General features: G+C 40.6%; 1 protein-coding gene across 2 annotated transcripts in view; it reads right to left on the bottom strand.

The window, feature by feature from the left end:
• The window catches only part of JARID2 (jumonji and AT-rich interaction domain containing 2), a 334,437-nt gene that overhangs the window by 71,892 nt on the left and 239,021 nt on the right, over positions 1-23,524 (bottom strand). For both annotated transcript variants that reach the window (XM_043972330.1, XM_043972333.1), the window contains one exon: positions 4,035-4,211. In XM_043972330.1, coding sequence (XP_043828265.1) covers positions 4,035-4,211 — 177 coding nt within the window. The remainder of the gene's footprint in view (positions 1-4,034; positions 4,212-23,524) is intronic.

Genomic DNA, 23,524 nt, shown 5'->3' with positions numbered 1-23,524 from the left:
AGTAGAAACAGAGAAGTAGAGGAAAAAATTAAAAAGTGGAAAGAGTAAAGGAGACAGGGGGGCACAAACACAGTAAGACATTCCAAAGGAAGAGGTAAAAAACAACAACAAAAAACAACAACAACAAGGAGACACATGAGATGCACCAGTATTTACACTTCATGGTATTTGATGATATTTTCCCCCTAAAGATGTTTAAGGTATATTTCATTTATATAATCACAGCACCTATGGGACTATTACCTCATGGAATTTATTTAACAGACAATAGAAAAATCAGTCCAGTGATCCAAATCATAGGCTAGATATTCCCGGCCTCAAAATGAAAAGGCATATGGATATCAACAGTCCTGGGCCAAGTTGTATCAAATCAAGGAAAATGTATATTCAGTTCTATAATTCTGTGAACCAAAGTATTTTCACTTATGCTACTAACTGTCCAGGTTTGATAAAAATGAAACTGAAGGCCCCCTCCTCTGGAGGCAGGATTAAGAACAATGAAGAAATGTAGGGGAACTCTAAAGTCCTCCCACAATGGCAGATAAACTTGAACACTATAGAAGAGTAGCCATTTTTAACATCCCATATTAAAAACGGGTTTCTGATCGAGTTTCAACAAGTTCAATTAAAAGAGAAGTCCTACAGAAGAGAAAGGTTCCTAAGTACATGTAGCAGGGGCAAAAGATTTCAGTAAACAATGCCATATAAGTTCAGAATGTGTATTTTCTTCTATTCTTATAATGATATAACAGTGGGATACAAGGGGAAAAAATGGCTGAAGCAAATGGGAATGAAGAAGCTTCATAAGACAATAGCAACAAGTCTATCTACAGCTTCAGGTATAGCTATAATAGAAGCCTTAAATATAGATGTTTCAGGAAGCCATTATTTTCAGCTGATCTTTGCAAAGAAGAGATCACAGGAATGCATATGCCAACACACAAATATCTATTCCCCTAAAACCAACAAAAACTGCCTTATGTACAAAGACACCCCCCCCCCCAAAACAACCTATTTCCAAGTACAGCATGATGATCTGGCAGCAAGGCTAGCCCAAGCGGAATCCATGGGCTTGCAAGATAGCCGAACTCTACACAAATCCTCTTGCCCAAAGTGGCAGATGACCTAAAAGCAGAGGCACCTGGGGCAGGACATGCATGTGCATGTGTGTGAGTGACTGCACTAATCTGGAAGCAAAGAGCCCAGCATTCAGCTGGGGAGAGTTTTCTCCTCCACCCAGAAATCACTTGGCTCAGAGACTGAGGTCTGTGAAACATGCATTACCCAGTAGGGGAGGAGGCTCAGATAGGTTTTGAGGTTTAGCCCCCAGTTACAGTACAAACTAAAGTACTAGACATGGAAATAAAATTCCTTTGTACACTGTGCTATAATAGGTTTTGCTTTTAAATATAACCCCAGTATTTAAAAAGCATTTCAAAAGTTCAATCTAAGAACTAGAAACAGACCGCCATTAATACCACCAACTACTACACACACACATACACACTGTCCCAATCCCACACACCCCAAGAAAGGTCCTTGTGAAATGATGCCAAGTGATTCACCTCCTCTCTTCCCACAATAACACTGAGGCTCATGATATCAAAAGAAAATCAAGTTAATGAGATCCGTGTACATGTAACATAATATCTGGCATTAGGAGAAGAATCTTGTCTTCAAAAACACGTATAGGAAACTCCAAAGTCTTTTCATTAGCCCCAAGCAAGCAGGGAGAGGAGAGAGGGTTTCTTTTTGTTTTGTTTTTGTTTTCAAAGAAACGAAATTTCACTAAGTACTTAGGGTATGGATTAACATGACAGATTCATTCACTTGACTACCCACACTGGAAAAGCAACATGATTAAAATATATTATGACTAAGGTTGTCTTTGGGAAAGTAATCAGTGTGATCTTATACTGATGATTATTACTAAGATAGCAAAACTTAGGAAACAGGTCTAGTGCCTATTTTTGCACGATCATACCTTATGCTCACATTTGCTCTTTTGTTTATCATCCTTTTGGCTAAAACGGAACAAGAAAATTAATTCTTCTTCAGGATAAAAAGGAAACATCCTAAAAGCCCATATCTCTTTCTCTACAGTCTGTTAAGAGTCACCTATCTTCCTGGTTTTATCTATCAACCCTGATGAATAACATCTTTATTTCCAGTACTAACATCCCACTCCAGCTCCAAACCAATATCCCCAAATGGCTTAGCCACTGGGTATCTCAAAGTGAACCAATCTTCTCCCACCAAAAAAGCAAAACAAAAACAAAAAAAACCATATCCCTCTTTCTCTCTGCTGTAACCTCCTGATTCCAGACAACCAACCTTGAACAAGGTACAAAATCTATGACTTTTACATTCCCCTCCTTGGCCCACATTTGGAATAGTTTTGTTGTTGTTGTTGTTGTTGTTGTTTGTTTCTTTGTTGGGGGGGGGAAGGGGGAGGCAGGGCAACGAGGGTTAAGTGACTTGCCCAGGGTCCCAGAGCTAGTAAGTATTAAAGTGTCTGAGGCCTGATTTGATCTCAGGTCCTCCTCCAGGGCCAGTGTTTTATCCACTGCACCACCTAGCTGCCCCACATTTATAACTTTTTAATAAGTTCAACATGTCACCCTTCTGTTCCATTTCTAGCACACATATTATCAGTTCAGGATTTCAACAGGTAAAAGCTTCAAGCCCGTAGATCTAGAAAAGGTTCCAAGAGAGTCTCTGGGACACAAAATAATTTCACTAGGCCAGGGTTCTAACCCTTCTTTGGTTCATGTAGCCCTCTGGCAGTGTGGTAAAGCCCATAGGCCCCTATCTCAGAAAAAGGCTTGGTCAGACTTCTTCTTGGGACTTCAAAGATAATCACTGCCAGCACCATAAAACCGAGTATTTAATTGTGCAGATATTGAACAAATGCCTATAGCTTCCCTGTGTAGGTCTTATTTCCACAAGTAAACTATCTGTAAGTTCACTGATGCAGGGATAATGACTTATACTTTTTCAATATCTTCAACAGTGATAAGCAATCAATCAGTAAAGAGACTTTTATAGGACAAGCTTTGGGTTAAGTGCTAGGAGACATAAAGAAAAAAATTAAGCAGCCCCCCTAAGCATAATAATGGTAAGTAAAGGGGATGAATCAATAAATTCTTGCTGAATAAACAGTTAACATCCCCAATTGTAATCCAAGCTACTAAAAGTCAGTGTGTACCTTTAGCTTTGTGGTGCCACATCATGATAAAGTTCTCTGAGTAAAATAAAGACATAATATTAGAGTATCTCCAATCACCATTGTAAATAACCCTATTTTCTAACAGATATGAATGGAAGAAGTCTTGCCATAGGTCGTCATACCAGTTTCCTTCTGCATGAAGGTCAGGCTTACTAAAGGTAGGTGACAAAAGGAAGGTGAAAGAACATTGGATCAGGCATGAGAAAAGCTGGTTTTCTTCCCCCCACTCTACCAATAAGTACATGTGAGAGTTCAGGCCGTCACTGTTTCCCTTGGTTTTGCTTTTCTTATCTATAAAATGAGGAAACTGGACTAGGTTTCTCAGGTTCCTTCAACCAATAAATACGCTCTTTCTCACACTACTCTAAACATGTCTGATCTCACTGGATCTCAGAGACCAAACAGGGCCAAGCCTGGTTAGCACGTAGCGGTGGAGCTATCTGAGAATATCAAACGAAGTAGGCCTGAGATGACTTGTGTGACCTTGGACAAGTCACTGAATCTCTTCTCTAAAATGAGAGGGGCTCAGCTAGATGGCGCAGTGGATAGAGCACCGGCCCTGGAGTCAGGAGTACCTGAGTTCAAATCCGGCCTCAGACACTTAACACTCACTAGCTGTGTGACCCTGGGCAAGTCACTTAACCCCAATTGCCTCACTTAAAAAACAAACTAACAAAAAAAAAAAAACCACAAAAAAAAAGAAATAAAAAAAAAATAAAATAAAATGAGAGGGGCTGCTTGGGATGACCTCTGAGGCCCCTTCAAACTCTCTGTCCAGGAACCTATGATTCATCAGAGTACTCACCATGTCCATTGTGAACATGTTTGTGTGTTTTTCCTTTCCTGGGGGTTGACTGGCATGAAGATGAAGCATTGTTTGTGGCTGCTTTGATATCTTCTGTCTCTTCATCATCTTCTTCTACATCCTCCTCATCCTGAGAGCTTCCAAAATACACCATGTTGTTGGGCAGCGCTGGGGAACCTGGTTGGTATAAGAAAGTGGCCTCATTAACAGAAATCCCTTCAGAGCTCAGAACGTATGGAAACGATGATTCTTTGGCTGTTCGGATAGGTACTAGAGGTGTATATAGGTAACCATGTCAAGATTTTCAACAATGAACATTAACTAATAAAAAGCCTGTCATCCGGGAAATTCAGCTTTACCTCCTGCCATTTCATAGGCAAAGAAAAATGTTTCTCGCCCAAGAATAATGCAATTTAATCTTCATAGAACATGCCTCAATTTCTTCAGTAATTCTTACAATAACATAAAATAAAGGAATATGAAAGAAGAGAAATAGCCTACTTGATGTGCTCACTTAAATTTTTTTCCCTTTAGAAAGCAGGCCATTCTGTGTTCCAAGTTTTAACAAGTTTTATATTTCAGAACATAGACACCCAAAACCTAATACTGTCAAGTTTAGTAGAGGCACTAAGTCATGGAGGGGGGTGGGGTTTGAGAAGAAAAAGGTCACTCAGCTCTACCCTTGGCACTTGCCAACTCAATTATCAGCATGTATCCCAAGGGGCATCACTGCCTGAAAGGTGCTATACATGAGGGGATTCCAGACTTTTTGATCAAGCACCTCTGTCAGTGAGAAAGGTTCAAACACACATGTCCTATGTGGATATTTACTGAGTTACAAGTTCTATACATGCTACTGTACTAATGACGTACATTATGAAACTTATACAAACAGAACTTTTTTTTTGAATGATGAGGTAAAGGCCAAATACTATCTGCTCCTTAGCAAAAAAAAAAAAAAAAAATCTGTCAGTTCTGTGGTTATCCAAGATACACAGACAACCATCAGAAGTCAGTGACACCAAAGCCACTCCTTAATAAACAAGCAGTCAAGAGACAGGAACAAAAACCAGTTCTCTCGAGAAAAACTGCAAACTCAACAATAGAAAAGAATCCAAATCACTAATAACAAAATAAATGCCAAACAAAACAACTCTGAGATTTCACCTCACACTCAGTGAATTGGCAAAGATGACACAAGACAGGAATGCTCCATGTTGGAGAGGTTGTGGAAAAAACAGCACACGAATTCATTTTAACAGAACTGAAAATTGGTACAACCATCCTGGAAAGCAATTTGAAATGATGCCACTAAAGTATCTTAAGCGGACACACCTTTTTACTCAAGAGATTATACTACTAGGTATAAGGAGGTCACTGGGGGAAAAAAAAAAGGTTCACATATACAAAAATATTTATAACAGCCCCTTTTTGTGGTAGCAAGGAATTGGGGGAAAAAGTAGATACAATTTGATTTGGCAATGATTAAACAAATTGGGACCAATGAAAGCAATGGATTAACCTGCCTTTTTTTTAAAAAAAAGATGCATATGTTAAATTGTATAAAGAATTACCTAAACTGATACAAACTGGAATTAGCAGAGCCAAGAGAACAACATAGGCAATATGTACAACAATGTAAATGGGAAGAACCACCACAACAAATAATAGAAAATGACTGCTACAAAATTACACAGAACAAGCTTGGCTCCAAAGAAGGAATAGGAGATGGTATTTCTACCTATGCTTGTTGCAGACATGGAGGTAAAGGGGACAACTGTGCAGCTCAGGGGTGCCCCTGGCCGTGGAACACATACAAGGTGTTGCCTGTGACAGATGCTGGTTTTATGGATTTCCCCCCTCTTTTTCCTCTTCTAAACTGCTGTAAGGCAGCCAGTGAGAGAGCAGTGGTGAGCATGCTGGGAGCAGAGTCAAGAAGACCCACATTCAAATAAGACATTTCCAAGCTGTGTGACCTTGAGCAAGTAACTTCACCTGTGTCTACCTCACTTTCCTCATCTGTAAAATGGTGATAATAATAGCACCCACCTCCCAGGGCTGCTGTAAGGATCAAATAAGATAATGTCTGTAAAGTACTTCTGACACATAGTAGCTACTTTAAAAAAAAAAAATGCTTGTCCACTTATAAGGGTCGACTCTCTAGAAGGCATTAGGGTGGAGAAATTAGATATGAAAAATAAAAATAAAAAATAAAGCTTTTCTAATAGTCCATGCAAGAAGTGATCAGAGCCTGATCTAGGGTGGTGACTGGGCTGCCTAAGATGGGAAAGTGGGAATGATGTCTAGGTAGAGCAAATAAATTCTGACCACCAATTGGCTATAAGGTATGCGGGAAAGAGAGGTGATGAAGATGACGCTGAACTCCTGAGAACCTGGATAACTAGAATCTCAATCCTTGCCAAGGATGGGGAAGTATGGAAATTAGGTAATTCTGGGGAGGGAGTGAAAATACTCTCTGTGACACAGATAGGCTTGCTCTTCCCGTGTGGCTTTCTCTATCCCAACCAAAATGAAAAGTGAACAGGAGACTTCACTCACCAGTCACTGCCCCTAACATAAAATCAACCCTCTGAGGGCATCTACCAGAGAGCCAAGAAATAATGCAGGTCGGGCGCAGGGGAAATGTCCAATGGACATAACGCAGCTGTTTCTGTGGATGCCCAGGGGTCCTAAGAGGCCCATGTCTGTCTCATCAAGAGGAGATGGGGGCAATTCCTTAATCTGAAGTTTTGGGTTTTTTGACTGTTTTCTCTCACAACTAGCTAATATGGGAATTTTTCCATGACTACTCATGTATAACTTATTTTGAATTGATTGAGTTCTTGTGGGTGGGGGGTGGAAATGGAGGGGGGAAGAGAAATTGGAATACAAAGTTTTTAAAAAATTGATGTTAAAATTTTTTTAACATATGTTTTGGAAAATAAAATTCTATTCAGAATAAAAAAAAATTTTAAAAGACCAAAAAAAAAAAAAAAAAAAAAAAAGAGGAGATGGGGGGCAGCTAGGTGGCACAGTGGATAGAGCACTGGCCCTGGAGTCAGGAGCACCTGAGTTCAAATCTGACCTCAGACACTTAACACTTACTATCTGTGTGACCCTGGACAAGTCACTTAACCCCAAATGCCTCACTTTAAATTTTAAAAAAAGAGGAGATGGTAGATAGGAGCTTGGGAATCAGACTGCCAGAGGGAGGGAGTGTTGGAGGATAAGGGACTTAGTTGGTGTGATCCTGTTGAAGACGACACCCTTCCCACCCATGCCACCCCGCATGGCAGCAAGGATGGAGTGTTTTATATCTTCCCCTGCTCCAAATGCTGATATCCTGGAACCTGGGAGAGGAAATCCTGGCCCCTACTTGGGAGACCACTGCTATGTACAATAAAACATTCATAGTAGCATTCTGTGGCAGCAAGAAATGCCGGGTGAAGAATTCTATGAGGGACGAAGAATGAAGAAAGCAGAAGTAAACAACATACACCGTGACTACAAAAATGCAAGCTCTAGAAAGTAGCAGAGCTGCAATGGAAAACGCTTGGTTGTGGTGAAGTGATTAGGAAGAACACCTTCCTCCCCTTAGCAAAGAGATGGGGAGCACGGTATAGGCCCTGCTCAGTGTAGGTGTCAGTTGAGTTCAGTGACTGGGATAGGGTAAAGGGACAGGTCCAGAGAAGCTAGATATAGCATAAAAATTCAAGTTCAACAATCCTCTCCAAAAAATCCAGAAAAATCCTTAGTTACTTGGCACTGCCTACAGAAACTGACACTTGCAGAGTGCAGAGTGCATCGCAAGGACAACATGAACAGGACCACGAAACCTTGTTGGCAGCTGCTCACCAAATCATCTGCCTGAAGAAACAGTTACTACCCAGCCTTGCTCCCTGCTCTCTTTTCTCCATCCACACTGGAAATGATTATCATCATCAACAGACTTTCTAATATGCCTAAAAATATTTGTGACAGACATGAGCAAATATAGAAGAGGGAAAAAATGATTTATTCTGATAGGAAAAACATTTTAGATAGACACTCAATTTTGAGGGAGAGCTTTCTATTTTAGGAAACAGAGGCAGAGATTCCATTTAGAAAGTTCCACACTTGATAGAGTGCTGGATCTATTGGTCCAATCAGGATATTGTTAAGGTAAGTAAGGAGTAAAAGGGGGATAAGGAAGAAATTCCTAGAATGTTTTCCCCATATCAGCTTAACTTACTCTTTTTTTTTTTTTGGTTGGGCAATGAGGGTTAAGTGACTTGCCCAGGGTCACGCAGCTTGTAAGTGTCAAATGTCATAGGCCGGATCTGAACTCAGGTCCTCCTGACTCCAGGGCGGGTGCTTTATCCACTACGCCACCTAGCTGTCCCAACTTTCAGGATAATTTTGTTTTGTTTTGTTTTTTGTTGTTGTTCTTTTTGCAGGGCAATAAGGGTTAAGTGACTTACCCAGGGTCACACGGCTAGTAAGTATGTCGAGTGTCTGAGGCCGGATTTGAACTCAGATCCTCCTGAATCCAGGGCCAGTGCTTTATCCACTGTGCCACCTAGCTGCCCCCTTAACTTACTCTTTTAAAAAAATATATTTTTTTAAATGATTGACTGTAAACTGAATATTAAGCAGTAACAAGCCCAATTTGCTTTATAACTATTTCCATTTGTAAATGAATGTTTCTAGATTTTTGCAAATAAATCTGATCAAAAGGACTTGGGGGGTAGGGGGAGGAAGGGAGAGAAAAATTACCAATTGATAATCAGTGGACTAAATACCATGGAGAGCAACCACAATGTGGGAAGAATAACACTTAATAATGCCATTAATTTACAGGAGACAAAATCCAAGCAAGGAGCCAGCACTAACACCCATGGTCTCAGATATCCAAACACAAATGCAAAAACTATGAGTCACAAGGAAAGTGAACCACAGCTCCCAATGCAATGAGGTGAAATCGGACCTCAGAGGCATAACTAGCTGGTGCTTAGCAGGATAGGAATCACAGCTGAACATGGCCCTGGATAGGACTAATTTAAAAGGGGACGGTGGGAGAGCACCCCCTACTAAAAAGGTATAAGACAAAAGGAAATTAAGAAAACAAAGAGGTGTAGGATGGTAGGAAGCATTTGAATGACCACACACACACACACACACACACACACACACACACGACCATTAGAAATTATAAATTAGTGATTAATAAAATACTCTTATGAAAATAAATAAATGAATGAATGAATGAATGAATTGCTGAAGGAGGATATCTGCTGAAGTTCTAGGAAGGAACAGAATAGCTAATAATTTCTTGGTTCATCTAAATGGGGACAAGCCTCTTCCTTGCACCCCACCCTTCCACCCCAGCACTCAAAGGGGTCGTGCACCAGGTTTGAGGATGAGCAATACACTAATGTTGCAATGATCTCACCTTCTCTGGAAGGTCTCACATTTGCTTTCTTTTTCCCCCTTTCCAATTAGGGGAGGGGAGGGAGGTGGCAGAGAGATATTAGATATTATTCTGTAGAGAGGGTTTTGGTGGCCCCTTCCTATCACATAACCTCACAATCTTGCCTGAGGTAAGTTTAACCTACTAATGTTTAAAATGGGCGACCCTCCAAAAAAAGTTGACTTAGAATTTTTTTTAAGGCGATTTGAAAAGAAAGGTCTAGGGGAGGGAGATAGGATGGTTGGTACAAACAAGTAAAAAAAAAATCTTTCAAATTTATAAGGCCTTTAAAAAAAGCAAGAACATAAGTGGGCAGCACCATCACAACAACAAAATTATTTATATTATTTTGACAACAAATGCAAATCCTTACACTATTAACTACTTTTATAAAGATGAGAGTTTTCTTAATACCTTTTATTTTCAAGTCACAATCATTTTCAGGTTAATCCCACCACTGAAAGAGTCTTCCCGGGTAGATAAGGGAATGAGGAAAGAGAAAAGAGGGAGGGAAGAAGAGCAGGAAAATGTGAGGGAAGGAGGGAATTTAGGAGAAGAGAGAAGAGGGATAGGAAGAAGAGAAGGAGCACAGCTTGAGCAAAGACAGTGATCATTTTTGACTATGTGTATAATCTTTTCCATTTGTAATCCCCTACTTCTACAAGAGGAAGAAAGGGAATGTTAACACAGTATTGATGAAAATCCTATAGAGAGAATTTTGTCAGTTTAATGATACTTACTTAAAGAATCTCTATGCAATAGATTTTTTGTAAAGTTTAAGATTGTTTATGTTATATGACCTGCCTAATTTTTCCTTTTAGCAAGTTAGGATTTTTCCACATTGCAGTTTTCTTAAATTAAAGCATCCCTGATGTTATTTTGACATAAGTGGGTCATCACTTGGGGCTGGAAAACCATATGGTATGCAGAGCATTACGTTTCAATGTTAAGCCCATTATAGCTTCTATCCTTGACATCATACATTTATACCCATTCAATATTGAGTAATGCTAAATGGTAACTAGAAAAAAGATTAAGGCCAGGAGAAAAAAGACTATAGCTGGTCAAAGCGGTATATTTAACTAGACAATACTGGATATCCTTTCTGCTTATTCTAAATTCCATCCCATCATTCAGAATATAGTTTAAAGCAGAACCTCCCCTGTCTATAAATGCCAATTCACTTACAGCCACACAAGTAAACATTAGATTCTGGACAAATATTTATTGGGGGGGCGGGGGGGTCAGAGGAGAGGGAAGAGGGAAGAAGACATATACAAAGCAAAGATCACATTCTAATGTGGTAAACAAAACATAAAGGGGAAGAACTATGTTCAGGGAAGTTACTGAAATAATGGAGAGCGGGGAAGAAGGCTGGAGAAGGGGTGCACACCTTAGAGGAATAAATTAACACACCCTATCTAGGAGTTCATTGGATCTGAGTTAATGGTTTCATTTCATTTACACATGCACTGTATGTCACAGAAATGGACAAAAAGATTAACTCTCTCACAATGCATGTTGTTGTTGTGCTTAAACAAGTGGGTCTTACTGTCCTTACTCAGCTGTATGCTGCTTCAGGGCAGGGCCCATGCCTTAATCATCTTCTGCATGCCCCACAGTTCCAAGGACACCATTGATGGATCTCAGATGCTGGGACGTGATGGAGAAAGGAAATTATTTTTGTCCCCAAGAAAATAATGAAAAAAGGCATTAAGGGCACTATGATAGGGGAAATAAGCAACAAAGCCTACAGGATGTCAGTTTTGTTAAGAAAAATGTATTTTTTAAAAAGACTAGCTTGAAGTATTTTAGAGTGAAGAAAGCAAAGACCAATAAAACACAAGGATCACAAATAGTAAAAGGCTCCGAGTAGAAAATGAAATGATTGTCAGTCCAAAAAAAAAAATTCAAGCAATGTTTCTTTATTTCTTTTAGAGGTCATTTAAGCCTTTGCTTGCTATGTCAAATGTATCAAACAATACAGAAATTAAACTGGAAAAATGCCACCAAAAAACTACCACTGCAAATCACATTTTCAATCTTTCAAGAAAAATTAAAAAAAAAAAAAAAGAGGAATCCTTCAGTGCTATAGCAAATGACCCTGCTATCCCGGACCCTGGGGGAAAAAAAAAAGGGGGGGCTATGACATGGATGTGACATAATGACCAGTCAAGGGGCCTCACTCTTGCCTTGATCACAAACTCGAAGTTAATAAAATGATCCTCTCTGAAGATCTCTTGAAGGTATAAGTTTTATGCGTCTGACTAAAATTCAGGTGAAGAAGAAGAGAGGGAAAAGCTTCCCTGTGGAGGTTCTTCAACAAGAAGTAAAAATAAAAATAAATAAATAAATAAATAAAATAACCCCTTTACAAGACAGGCACACTGTGCACCTGATCACCAAGCAAATGAAAACCATTTAAACAAGATGAATGTATATTTATCCTAAAGTTATTAAGGAAAGTGGCTGTGAATCAATTACAGAAAAATAAGTGAGAAATAGGGCTAAGGTTTCTTTAAAAAAAAAAAAAGAAAAGAAAAGTCTACTTTTCAAACCAAGAATGATGTACATTTGACACAAGGGAGCAGATAAGACACCCAGGAATAGAAATAACAAAGCAGGCTAGGACACCTACAAGTAAAAGGGTGAGAAAAAGAAAAATATAATTACAAAAATGAGGGATGGGGGAGAGTTAGAGGAATAGAGGTACTCCCACGGTCCCTTGACCTGCTCATTTGTAGAGACTGTCTTCTAAAAACCATGACTGGGGGGGGGGGGGGAGGAGAAGGAGAGCAGCTAGGTGGCGCAGTGGATAAAGCACCAGCCCTGGATTCAGGAGGACCTGAGTTCAAATCTGATCTCAGACACTTGACACTTACTAGCTGTGTGACCCTGGGCAAGTCACTCAACCCCATTTGCCTCACCAAAAAAAAAGAAAAAAAGAAAAAAGAGAGAGAAATTAATGAGGCTAGGGGGCAACTAGGCGGTGTAGTGGATAAAGCACTGGCCCTGAAGTCAGGAGGACCTGAGTTCAAATCTGGTCTCAGACACTTCAAACTTACTAGCTGTGTGACCCTGGGCAAGTCACTTGACCCTCATTGCCCCACCCCCTAAAAAGTGACTAGAATCAAGAAGTAACTGGAAAACAGGTGGAAAAACTTAATGCTTAAAACTAGTGAAAGAAAAGAGGGGAGGAAGAGACAGAGTTAGAGAGATTGGGGGGGGGGGGTGACAGAATAATGCTTTGCAGTTTTAATTTTCTGTCAAGCCTCTTGTATTCGTAGGGTAACAGAATCCTGAACATTCAACTCTAATCACAAAATAAGCCTGGTTTATGGCCTTAATTAACAAATCACAGAGGCTGGCTTGTTGTGCAGAATGGCAGCACATGACACTTGGTGGTTTTAGGGATGTCCCCCGTGAAGGCGCTGCTTTAGGTGATGTACCAAAGCTCTGATTTCTCAAATATGAATTTTCTTTTGAAAAATCTATGGAATTAAAGTTCTCCTGCACCACACTGTTTTTCAGTAACAATTAGAGGCAGATTTCCGTCTCTGATTATTTAAAGTGCATTAGCAAATGTGAAAAAAATCTGAACTTGGATGAGAGCGGTGGAATCAGGAGCAATGAAAGCATCTGCGTTTTGCCAAAGCAGTATTTCATTACTTTTCAGCATTAGCTGGCAATGTCTCCGCAATATTTACTGAAGTGCAAACCAAATGTTTTCATCTGGACAAAAATCAAACTGTGGTATGTTACAACCACAACAGAAATCAGTGTAATCCAAAAGCCTGCTCTCTCTAATTTAGGCTGTGGTTTCTGTAAAATTGGATCCTTCTCAGGAAAGCATGTTGACAAGACAAACCCCTCACCCCTTCTCTTTTCCCTCCCCCTCTCACCATTTCTGTAGCAAACAGGCCAGTTTTGCTTTAGAAAAATCATCCTCTAATGACTCATACTACATATAGGTGAGACTTAGAAAAAGCTGGTGGTTCCAATTCTTTGGACTTAACCAGTAAAAACTGGAGTGCGATGGTGATCATACAGTGGATCAGGATACAAGTTAGCATTCGGCCTGTTTACTGACTTAATCAAAAACTGACATTATTTCTTATCAAAGGTAATGGGATAAACATTTGGATTTAATACCACCCCACACACATATTCCAGTAGCAGATGAGGGGCTGAGGGAGGAGAGGCGCACAGAGAAAGAATGCTGCTCTTTATAGCACTAACCTTAAGAGATTTTGATAATCTGAACAAGTTGGGGGTGTGTGTGTGTGTGTGTGTGTGTGTGTGTGTGTGTGTTCCTGTTGTATCAGCCCTAGGTCTTCTATTACACCTCCACCCCATGGGTTAAGGTTCTGAAGCCCCAGATTAGGAAGAATCCCTCAAAATGAGAAAAATTCATTCTAAGTAAATATTTATCTATCCACCTTCTTTCTCAGCCCAGCACATAAATATCTTCCTTGTAAATACTTATATAGACATCATACAGATACAACTTGCATACTTAAACATGTTAATCAATTCAAAGACTATTCTCCATAGAGCCAGAAATCCAAATTAAAGAGAACCCTGGTAGATTAATGCAGAGCTGTAGCCGGAAAGAGCAACCAGCCAAAAAAGAAAAAAAGAAAACACCTGTGGCAACAGTAAGAAAAGCCTCATGCCCTATTCTGTGAACCAGTCAGGAAATGGATCATCAGTGTCTTTGGAAAATACACAAGTCAAAGGAGAAAGAGCAAGTGGTAATAATGGGGAAGCGGAGGGATGGTACTTGCCTGAACAGCCCCAACTCAAGGATAGCTGGGGAAGCCATATCATACTTGGAAATACAGAGCCCTTGGCCAATCAATAATTTTTTAGGAATAGTTACTAAGTAAAGGCCTACTGAAAAGGAGATTCATCAAGCACTGTCCATTCCATCAACATTCCTGACCTCTTGAAACAGTTCGTGTGAACAAGCCCACATGAACACACCCTCCTGCACCCAACTGTGTCCTTTTTCCTTCTATCCCACCATTCACTTTCAACCAGACTAAGGGCCATCTTCCTAGAATCCAGACTGAAAAAGAAGTCTGCACTCACTCCCTGGATAGAGCAGGTTACAACAGTGACCCCATTATGAGCAGAACTTTCCCCTCCTGGCTTAGTCTGAGGATTATACAGAATCCCTAAATACCCTCATCTTCTTCACTGACCTGGTTTTGAGTTTCCACGCAATGGATGAGAAAGGGGAAAATACATATCATTGAAGCTGGCACTCTTCACCCACAATCTTTTCCATATGTCCTAGAAAATCTTTCAATTGCCTCATTCTCTAGTTTATGATTTTAAAATCTCAAATATACACTCAACCCCAATCAATTAAATTCAGTTAATTTTAATGAGCATTCATTTAATTTATTTAATTCAGTTTAAACTATAATCATTTATTGTGTGTGCTAGGCCCTTGAAATACAAAGACAGCAATAAAACTGGCAGCAAGAGTCAAAGTGAGCTAGGTGGGCCTGGAGTTCAAAAAGGAATTGAGTTCAAATCTAAGCTTGGATACTTGTTGTATGGACAAGTGGTTTAACCTCCATTTGCCTCAGTTTTCTCAACTGTAAAATGGAGATTGTAATATTACCACCTGAATGGGTGTTGCCTCAGACAAAGTGAAACCTGGGAAAGATCTCAGCTTGAAAAGGTCATGGTCTCCAGGGCAGCTAGGTGGCGCAGTGGATGAAGCACCATCCCTGGATTCAGGAGGACCTGAGTTCAAATCTGATCTCAAACACTCGACACTAGTGGTGTGGCCCTGGGCAAATTCATTTAACCCTCATTGACCCCCCAAAAAAAGTTCAAGGTCTCCCTCTGCATCTGGGCCATCTCCAGTCGTTGTGATCTATCTATATCTTGCCATGGGACATCAATGACTGGAGGAGAGCATGAGGCTGTTGACTGAACAGCTCTGCCTCACTTAAATCCAAGTCATAACATCACCTCACAATGCCATGGTTCTCTTTGAGAATGAAAGACAGGGGCAGCTAGATGGCGCAGTGGATAGAGTACCGGCCCTGGAGTCAGGAGTACCTGAGTTCAAATCTGGCCTCAGACACTTAACACTTAACTAGCTGTGTGACCCTGGGCAAGTCACTTAACCCCAATTGCCTCACCAAAAAAAAAAAAAAAAAAAGAAAGAGAATGAAAGACAAAACAACAGAGAGCATAAAAAGTGATATCTCTAAAGCACTCAGAGCCATATGTAGCACATAGCAGGAGCATCATAAATGCTTGTTTCCTTCCTTTCCCTATAAGCAGGAGCTTGCATCCCATTAGATTGGAAATGCATTTACACAGATGAATATATACAAAATACATTTCCCCAATAGAATGTAAGCTCTTTGAAGAATTGTTGCCTCCCCCTCTTTTTTTTTGGGGGGGGGGGGGAATACTTGTCACAACAGTACCTAGCCAGTTCGTGTTGTTCAGTCATATCCAACTCTGCATGACGCCATTTGGGTTTTCTTGGCAAAGATATGGGAGTGGTTTGCCATTCCCTTCTCCAGCCCGATGAGGAATCTGAGGCAAACAGGGTGAAGTGACTTGCCCAGGCTCACACAGCTAGTTAAGTGTCTGAGGCTGGGTTTGAATTCATGAAGATGAATTTCCCCAATTCCAAATCCAGGGCTCTATCCACTGTAACACCTAGCTGCCCAAGTCAGTAGGTACAGACAGTGCAAATAGATTAATTTGGCAGGGAGGTAGCTCAGTGGATGGTGATAGACTCGTTAGGAAGGCCTGAATTCAAATCCAGCCTCAGGGCAAATTGTGTTAAGTCTCTAAAATAACCACTTTGCCTACATATTACAGAGCAGAGATTCCTGTTACCCTAGTCTGAGCAGTTAAGACAATGGAAAGAAATCACTGCAGAAGAGATCTTCTGTCACAAATCAAAAGTAGGCCAGGGTCTGCTTAAAATATTTTGCTCCCAGTCTCTAAAAGGATCTCAGTAAGGACAGGGAAATGCTGAGGGAAATAATCAATGGGAGGGCAGGGAAGGTATGCAGAGCCACCTGGGCCTAGAATCAGTGACAGACAACCAGGAGCCCTCCCTAACCATCTACACAAGGTCAGTTCACAAAGGGCCCACCTGAAATGGGGGGGCTCGCTCTGTGTGCACCCCCGTTCTTTCCTCCGAGTCTCATGACAGTCTCTAACAAGTCATCAAGGTCACAAAGCAATTAAAACAGATCATCTTCCCCAAGCAGAAAAATTTCAAGGATCTTCTTTCATAACTACCCTGATAAACCTGTCCCTAGCAGGGAAATAGCTTACTCAGCGGGATCTAACCCACTTGCACAGCAGAGAAGCATTTCATAAGCCTGGAGTGTGTGGCTTAAGGAAGAGAACAGAGGAGACTTTGAAGGCAGTCGCACCAGCTCTCTCCCCCAAGAGAAGTTAAACAGAGGCAGGTGGTGTCACAACTCAGAAAAGTTGTATATCAATCTCAGAAAGGGCTTTTTCCCCCCTCCCAAACTAGTATATATGAGGTACTCCCATCTTGTTCCAGAAGGTTCCTTCTGTGCTCAGGGATTGTTTAATTGCTTTTTAGCAGGTTAATCCCCTCTCATTATGTGACCACTCTATCACCCCAGGCATCTGCCCTACTTAGAATTCATTCTCCCATAATATTCAAAGTCACTGCTGAATGGTAAAATGTGCTCTGGAGGGGAAAGCATACACACTTTCATAGAGAACTCCATGGGCGGCCCTTCCCTCCTCCTGTTTCTATCCACTGGAGGCTGGCAGGCAGCCTGTCGCTGAAACTCCTGTGCCATAAAGGGAATGCCGGCCCAGGATTACCAGAGAAAGGTCCCAAAATGGCGGCTCTAAAGATTCCTTTCATTGATCTCTTTTGAAACAATACAGTGCAAATGGATTGCCAAAGGGTATCAAATGCCAAATCTTGGCACCCAGAGTAACAAGGATACCATTCTCTTCAAGGTTCTCCTTTAGGGATTCTCTTTCTTTGAAGTGACCCCCAAAAAGAAGGGAGTAAAGAGAAATACTTATGTACAATACACAAAAATAACCAAAATTAATTTGACCACGATACTTGGAAGCAGATTAATGGACTCCATGAATGGTAATGGGAGTGAAGAGAGGTAGTGGGAGGAGGGGAAAATTGAGTCAGAGGGATTTTGGTGCAAAAGGAAATTGATTCTGTTTTCCTACTTAAAATTAAGTGGCACACACAAAGATATACCACTACCAATGGGTATGTAATTTCACATGAACTATTTTGCCTCAACAGGCTTAGATTCCATCAGAAGGAATAACTACCCTCCAATGACAAGGATGGCAACCCATCTATTACAATCCACAAGTGTTCTTTTATCAGTTCTTTCTATAGGGGTGCATAGTAAGCTTCCTCATTAGTTCCCTGGGATTGTCTTGGATCATTGCATTGCTGAGAGTAGTTAAGTCATTCACAATTGCTCATCGAACAATACTGCTGTCACTACACACAATGTCCTCCAGCTCTGCTCACTTCACTATACATCGATGTTTATTAGTCTTTCCAGGTTTTTCTGGGATCATCCTGTTTATCATTTCCTGTAGCACAAGACCATTCTGCTACAATTATATAGCACAGCTTTTTCCATCATTCCTCAATTGATGGACATTCCCTTGATTCTCAATTCTTAGCCTCCACCAAGAGTTGCTATAAATATTTTTTGTACAATTTTCCCCCCTTTTCTCTTTTTCATGATTACTATTGTTAACTGTTTCCCTTCCATCCTATTCCCTTGCCCATGATATTTATTCTATTATCCATCTTCTTTCATCCTATCCCTCTTCAAAAGAGATTTGCTTCTGTCTGTCCCTTCCCCCACTCTGCCCTTCCTTCTTTTGCCCCTCTCTCTTTATCCCCTTCCCCTCCTATTTTCCTGCAGGGTTAGAGAGATTACTCCACCCAATTGAGTGTGTACATTATTCCCTCCTAGAGATAATTCTAATGAGATTGAGGTCTTTGAGCCAATTCTTTTTTTTTTTTTTGAGCCAATTCTGATGAGTGTTCGGCTCATTTACTGCCCAGATTAAATAGATTACTCCACCCAGTTGGGTGTGTCTGTTAGTCCCTCCTTAAGGCAGCTCTGATGAGTTTAAGATCTTTGAGCCTTTTCTGATGAGTATCAAATTCATTTACTGCCCTGCTCCTCTCCCATCTCTTCCCCCACTCCATAAGCCTTTTCCTGTTACTTTCATGTAGGATTTCACTTCTGCCCTTCCCCTCCCCGAGTGAATTCCCTTCACCCCTCAATTTAACCCTAAAGATGTTATCACCTAGCTAAGTGACACAGTGGACAAATCATCACCCCTGGACCCAGGGGGATCCCAGCCAAAACCCGGTCTCAGACACAAGACAGTTGCCCACTGTACAATCCCAGGTATGTCCCCCAGCTCCAATTTTTTTATGGTTCTCTAGGGACTTGTATTTGAAAGTCAAATTTGCCATTCAGTTCAGGTTTTTTCATCACAAATATCTGAAAGTCTTCTTTTTCATTAAAGTCCCATTTTTTCCGCTGAAAGATAATGCTGAGTTTTGCTGGGTAGGTGATTCTTGGTTGTAATCCCATTTCCTTTGCCCTTTGGAATATCATATTCCATGCCCTCCGGTCCTTTAATGTAGAAGCTGCTAGATCTTGTGCTATCCTGACTGGGGCTCCACAGTACTTGAATTCTTTCTTTTTGGCAGCTTGCAATATTTTCTCCTTGATCTGAGAGCTCTGGAATTTGGCTATAAAATTCCTAGGAGTTTTCTTTTTGGGATCTCTTTCTGGAGGTGATATGAGGATTCTTTCAATTTCTATTTTAGCTGCTTCTTCTAGAATTTCAGGGCAATTTTCCCTGAGAATATCTTGGAAGATGGTGTCTAAGCTCTTTCCTTGATCATGGTTTTCAGGTAGACCAATAATTTTCAAATGATCTCTCCTGGACCTATTTTCCAGGTCAGCAGTTTTTCCCAGAAGGTATTTCACATTGCCCTCTATTCTTTTATTCATTTGGATTTGCTTTATTGTGTCTTGGTTTCTCATAAAGTCACTGGCTTCCATTTGTTCAATCCTAATTCTTAGGCAATTATTTTCATCAGAGAGCTTTTGTACCTCCTTTTCCATTTGACTTTTCAAGCTGTTGACTTTTTTCTCATGTCTTTCCTGCATCACCCTCATTTCTCTTTCCATTTTCTCCTGTACCTCTCTAACTTTATCTTCAAAGTCCTTTTTGAGCAACTCTATGGCCTGAGACCAATTTGTATTTTTCTTGGAAGCTTTAGATATAGGGGCCCTGATGTTGACATCTTCCTCTGAGCTGCCCCTTGGTCTTCCTTGTTACTGAAGAAACTTTCTATGGTCCTCACCTTTCTCTGTCTGCTCATCTTGCCTTTCTTTTACTAGACTTTTAGCTCCTTAAAGTGGGGCACTGTTTCCAGCCTGCAGTATCCCAAGCTTAAGAAGTCCCAGGTGGTATGATTTAAGGACAATCAGGTTCTTCCCTTGCCCAGCCTGTTTCCTGGTCCTAGATGACCCCAGACCAACTTGCTAATCAACCAGCTTTGTGTGTTGTGGTTGTTAGCTCTGACGAGCCTGTGTCCCTCCCCTGCCTGGGCCACTGCTACTCAAGCCTACCTCCTGGTTCTCAGCATGGGTGTAAAATCCAAGTTCTGCCTCAGCACCAGCATAGACCCCTGTAGTCTCTCCCCTGCCCAAGGTTCAGCCCTCTCACCAGACTGTGAGCTTAGTTCCAGACAACACTGGTGCTTCAGTTGATTCAGAGGCTCTGGGGTCTGCTTCTCTGGTGAGGCCTTCCTGGGACTGGATCTGTGTCAGGGTGACTGTGGGGTTGGGCCCAACTCCTGTATCAGCACAGCAGCTCCCTCCTTCTGGCCTTCCAAGCTGTTCTTGGTTAGAAGATGATTTCAGCACATTCTTCTGTGAGTTTTGCTGCTCCGGGCATTTTCCTATGGTGTTATTTGGATGTTTTTTGGAGTGATTGTGTCATGAGTTCGGGAGCTCACTGCCTTTCCTGATGGCAACCCTTCTAAAACTGTGTAAGTGGAGGATTGGTGAAACCCAAAAATCCATCCTCACCCTGTGGTCAACCTGGTAATGAGTCTCTTCCACTAGTCCTCAGATGATCTATCCACAGGCCCCCATCCATGAAAAAAAACCCTTCCAATCTGATAGACCCTGCCAGTGTTTCCCCACCACTAACAGAGCATTCAAGAAGCCATGGCAACCTTCACACCAATAAGAGGCATCAAAGCCAGGATATTTAATATTATAGGTTAAAAAAAAATTCTTAGAAATAAAGAGAAACCCAAGGGCAATCAAACTGTGCTTACTCTTTGATCCTTCAATACCAATATTATGTCTGTATCCCAAAGAGGTCATAAAAAGGGGGAAAGGGTCTACATATACAAAAATATTTATAGCGGCTATTTTATTGGTGGCTAAGAATTGGAAATCAAAAGGATGTCCATCAATCGGGGAATAGCTGGACAAGTTGTGGTATATGAATGTAAAGGAATACTATTGTTATAAGAAATGACGAGCAAGCAAATTTCAGAAAAACCAGGAAAGACTGACATGAACAGATTCAAATGAAGCAAGCAGAACCAGAACACTATCCACAGTAAAAGCAACATTGTAAAATGATCAACTATGAATAACTTAGCACTTCTCAGCAATACAATGATCCAAGACAATTCCAAAGGACCCTTGACAGAAAATGCTATCCACATCCAGAGAAAAAACTGATAAAGTTTGAAAGCAGATTGAAGCATATTCTTTTCACTTTATTTTTTTCGTGGTTTTTCCCTGTGGTCTGTTTCTTCTTTCACAAGACTAACATGGAAATATGTTTTGAATGACTGAACATATATAACTTATTTAAAATCCCTAACTTTTTAGGGAGAAAAAGGGAAAAAATTTGGAACTTGATTTTTTTAAAATAAATGTTTAAAATTATCTTTTCAGGTAACTGGAAAAAAAATACTCTATTTTAAAAATGAAGAGAAAGTCCTATTTAGAATGCATGGATCACCAGGGTTCCACAAAAAAGAGTTTGAGAAATCCTGGTTATCAAAGATCTACAGTGGTAAGTTTTAGTTCTTTTTTTCCCCCTTAATCTGTAAGTAATGGAAAACCAGACTACAAAAAAGATGACAGAAGCTATAAAAAATAATTTCATTCTGACAGGGAACACAACAATGGGAAGGATATGTGTACTCCTATAAACAAGCACATGTCCTCTCCACACGCACCAATGAAAGATACTAATTATGCCTTTGGCAAAGGGCATGTGAGCTCAGGCAAAGTAGCTATTTAGAAGTAAGAACACTGCAAACACCAGGCATATCTCTGTGTGCTTGCTCCTTTATCCCTTCCATTAGAAATTCTGAGTCAAGATATTAAAATAAGAAGGAAAAGACCCTGGCCAAATTTAGTCAACTGACCTCTAAATGTCTTAGAATAAGAGTTTTCTGTGGCCTTTTAAATACTAGATAGCAGGTAGCTATGTACCTTTCTGTACACTTGAAGTGCCACAGCTACCTTCTAGGATTTCTGCTAATGTAACTTGGAGGGGGAAGAAAGGATAAACCATTTTGTTCTGAACGTTTATTCCATGTACCACAACTGTATACCATTAAGCCTAAAACATGCCCTTATCCCACCTTCTTTATGGTTTTTACTATCTTCTATACATAACCCAAAATGGAATTGCAAATATTGAAGCATTCTTTCTAGCCCTGCTTTATGATTCCTCTAGCCAAGTGAGTCTTGCACCAAAACATTTCTTTCTTATGGATGATTAGTTTATTTTAAAAAATGCCCAGGGAAGGTGGTCTTCCCAAACCCCAAAACATCAGACAACACACTGCAGCAAAATGCCAATGACCAAAGTGACTGCATTCTCTAGCCAATTCAGGGCTTGCATTTTACACTTGACAGCCCACAAGGAGAACCCAATAAAGCAGCAGCTCTAAAACTGAAGCAAGAACTAGAAGGCATGTAAGAAGATGTTTGGGATTCCATGATGGCCAAGCCTGCCTAAATATCTCACAACAAGGGGCTACCTGTAACACACACTTCACCATAGAATCCCACATAGACCCAGGCTACCCCTGCCAACCTCCTCACCCTATCTAGGAGAGAGAGAGAGGGAGGCTATTCAAATCAGATTGTATATAAAGACACTTCCAGGGTTTCAAATGCACTCTGACATCCCCCTCTCCTTGAAAAAGGAAAAACAAACAAAAAAACAACCCTAATATCTTGGTTGTACACTTTTGGAAAAGTGAGCAGAAAGAAGAAGAGCTTGCTTCTTTGCTAAGTCCCAACGGTAAGACAGCTACAAGTAAAGAGAGGAACTCACTTTGATTCCACTGGCTCAGGATTGCAAACATAAAGCTTTCAACATCTGGTCCATCTTTTCTGGAATTGATGGGGAAGAGGAAAAACTGGGGCTCCAAAAACAGAGCCTTTTTATTAACTTGCTCTGGGGTCTGGGGAAGGTTCTCTCCCTACAAAATGGGTTGATACTCTTTTACCTGATGATCTGGAACAATCAATGTGGGTATCTGATAGTGTTTGCAAAAAAGTCACCTGAGAAATATATCCTGACAGGATCTCTGCTGAAGTGATACCAATAATGTGAACTATCTAACAAAGCATAAAAGTGGGTCCATAAGCAGCAGACATATCATATTTGTCATTTCCTTCCCTCTAAAAGAGACGCTACCTACTCTTCTCTCCTTCAAAATAACCACATGAAAACAAGAACTTCAGAATTTCGTGAATTTACATGTGGCTACCCTACAACTAGGTTTAAGAGTACAACCTTCAAACTCAGGTCAAACCTCCCCTATTAATTTAGAAACCTAATCCATAACAAGCCATTCCCTCTAAATAGGCACAGCACCTCTTTTTATCTATTCCATTACCCACAGAGACCCCCCCCCAACCCCAAGTCATTTCAGGCCCAC

This window comes from Dromiciops gliroides, chromosome 1 (assembly GCF_019393635.1).
Source record: "Dromiciops gliroides isolate mDroGli1 chromosome 1, mDroGli1.pri, whole genome shotgun sequence".
NCBI classification, from domain to species: Eukaryota; Metazoa; Chordata; class Mammalia; order Microbiotheria; family Microbiotheriidae; genus Dromiciops; species Dromiciops gliroides.
Note: the sequence above shows the minus strand (reverse complement) of the source record. Positions and strands in the feature narration are given on the sequence as shown.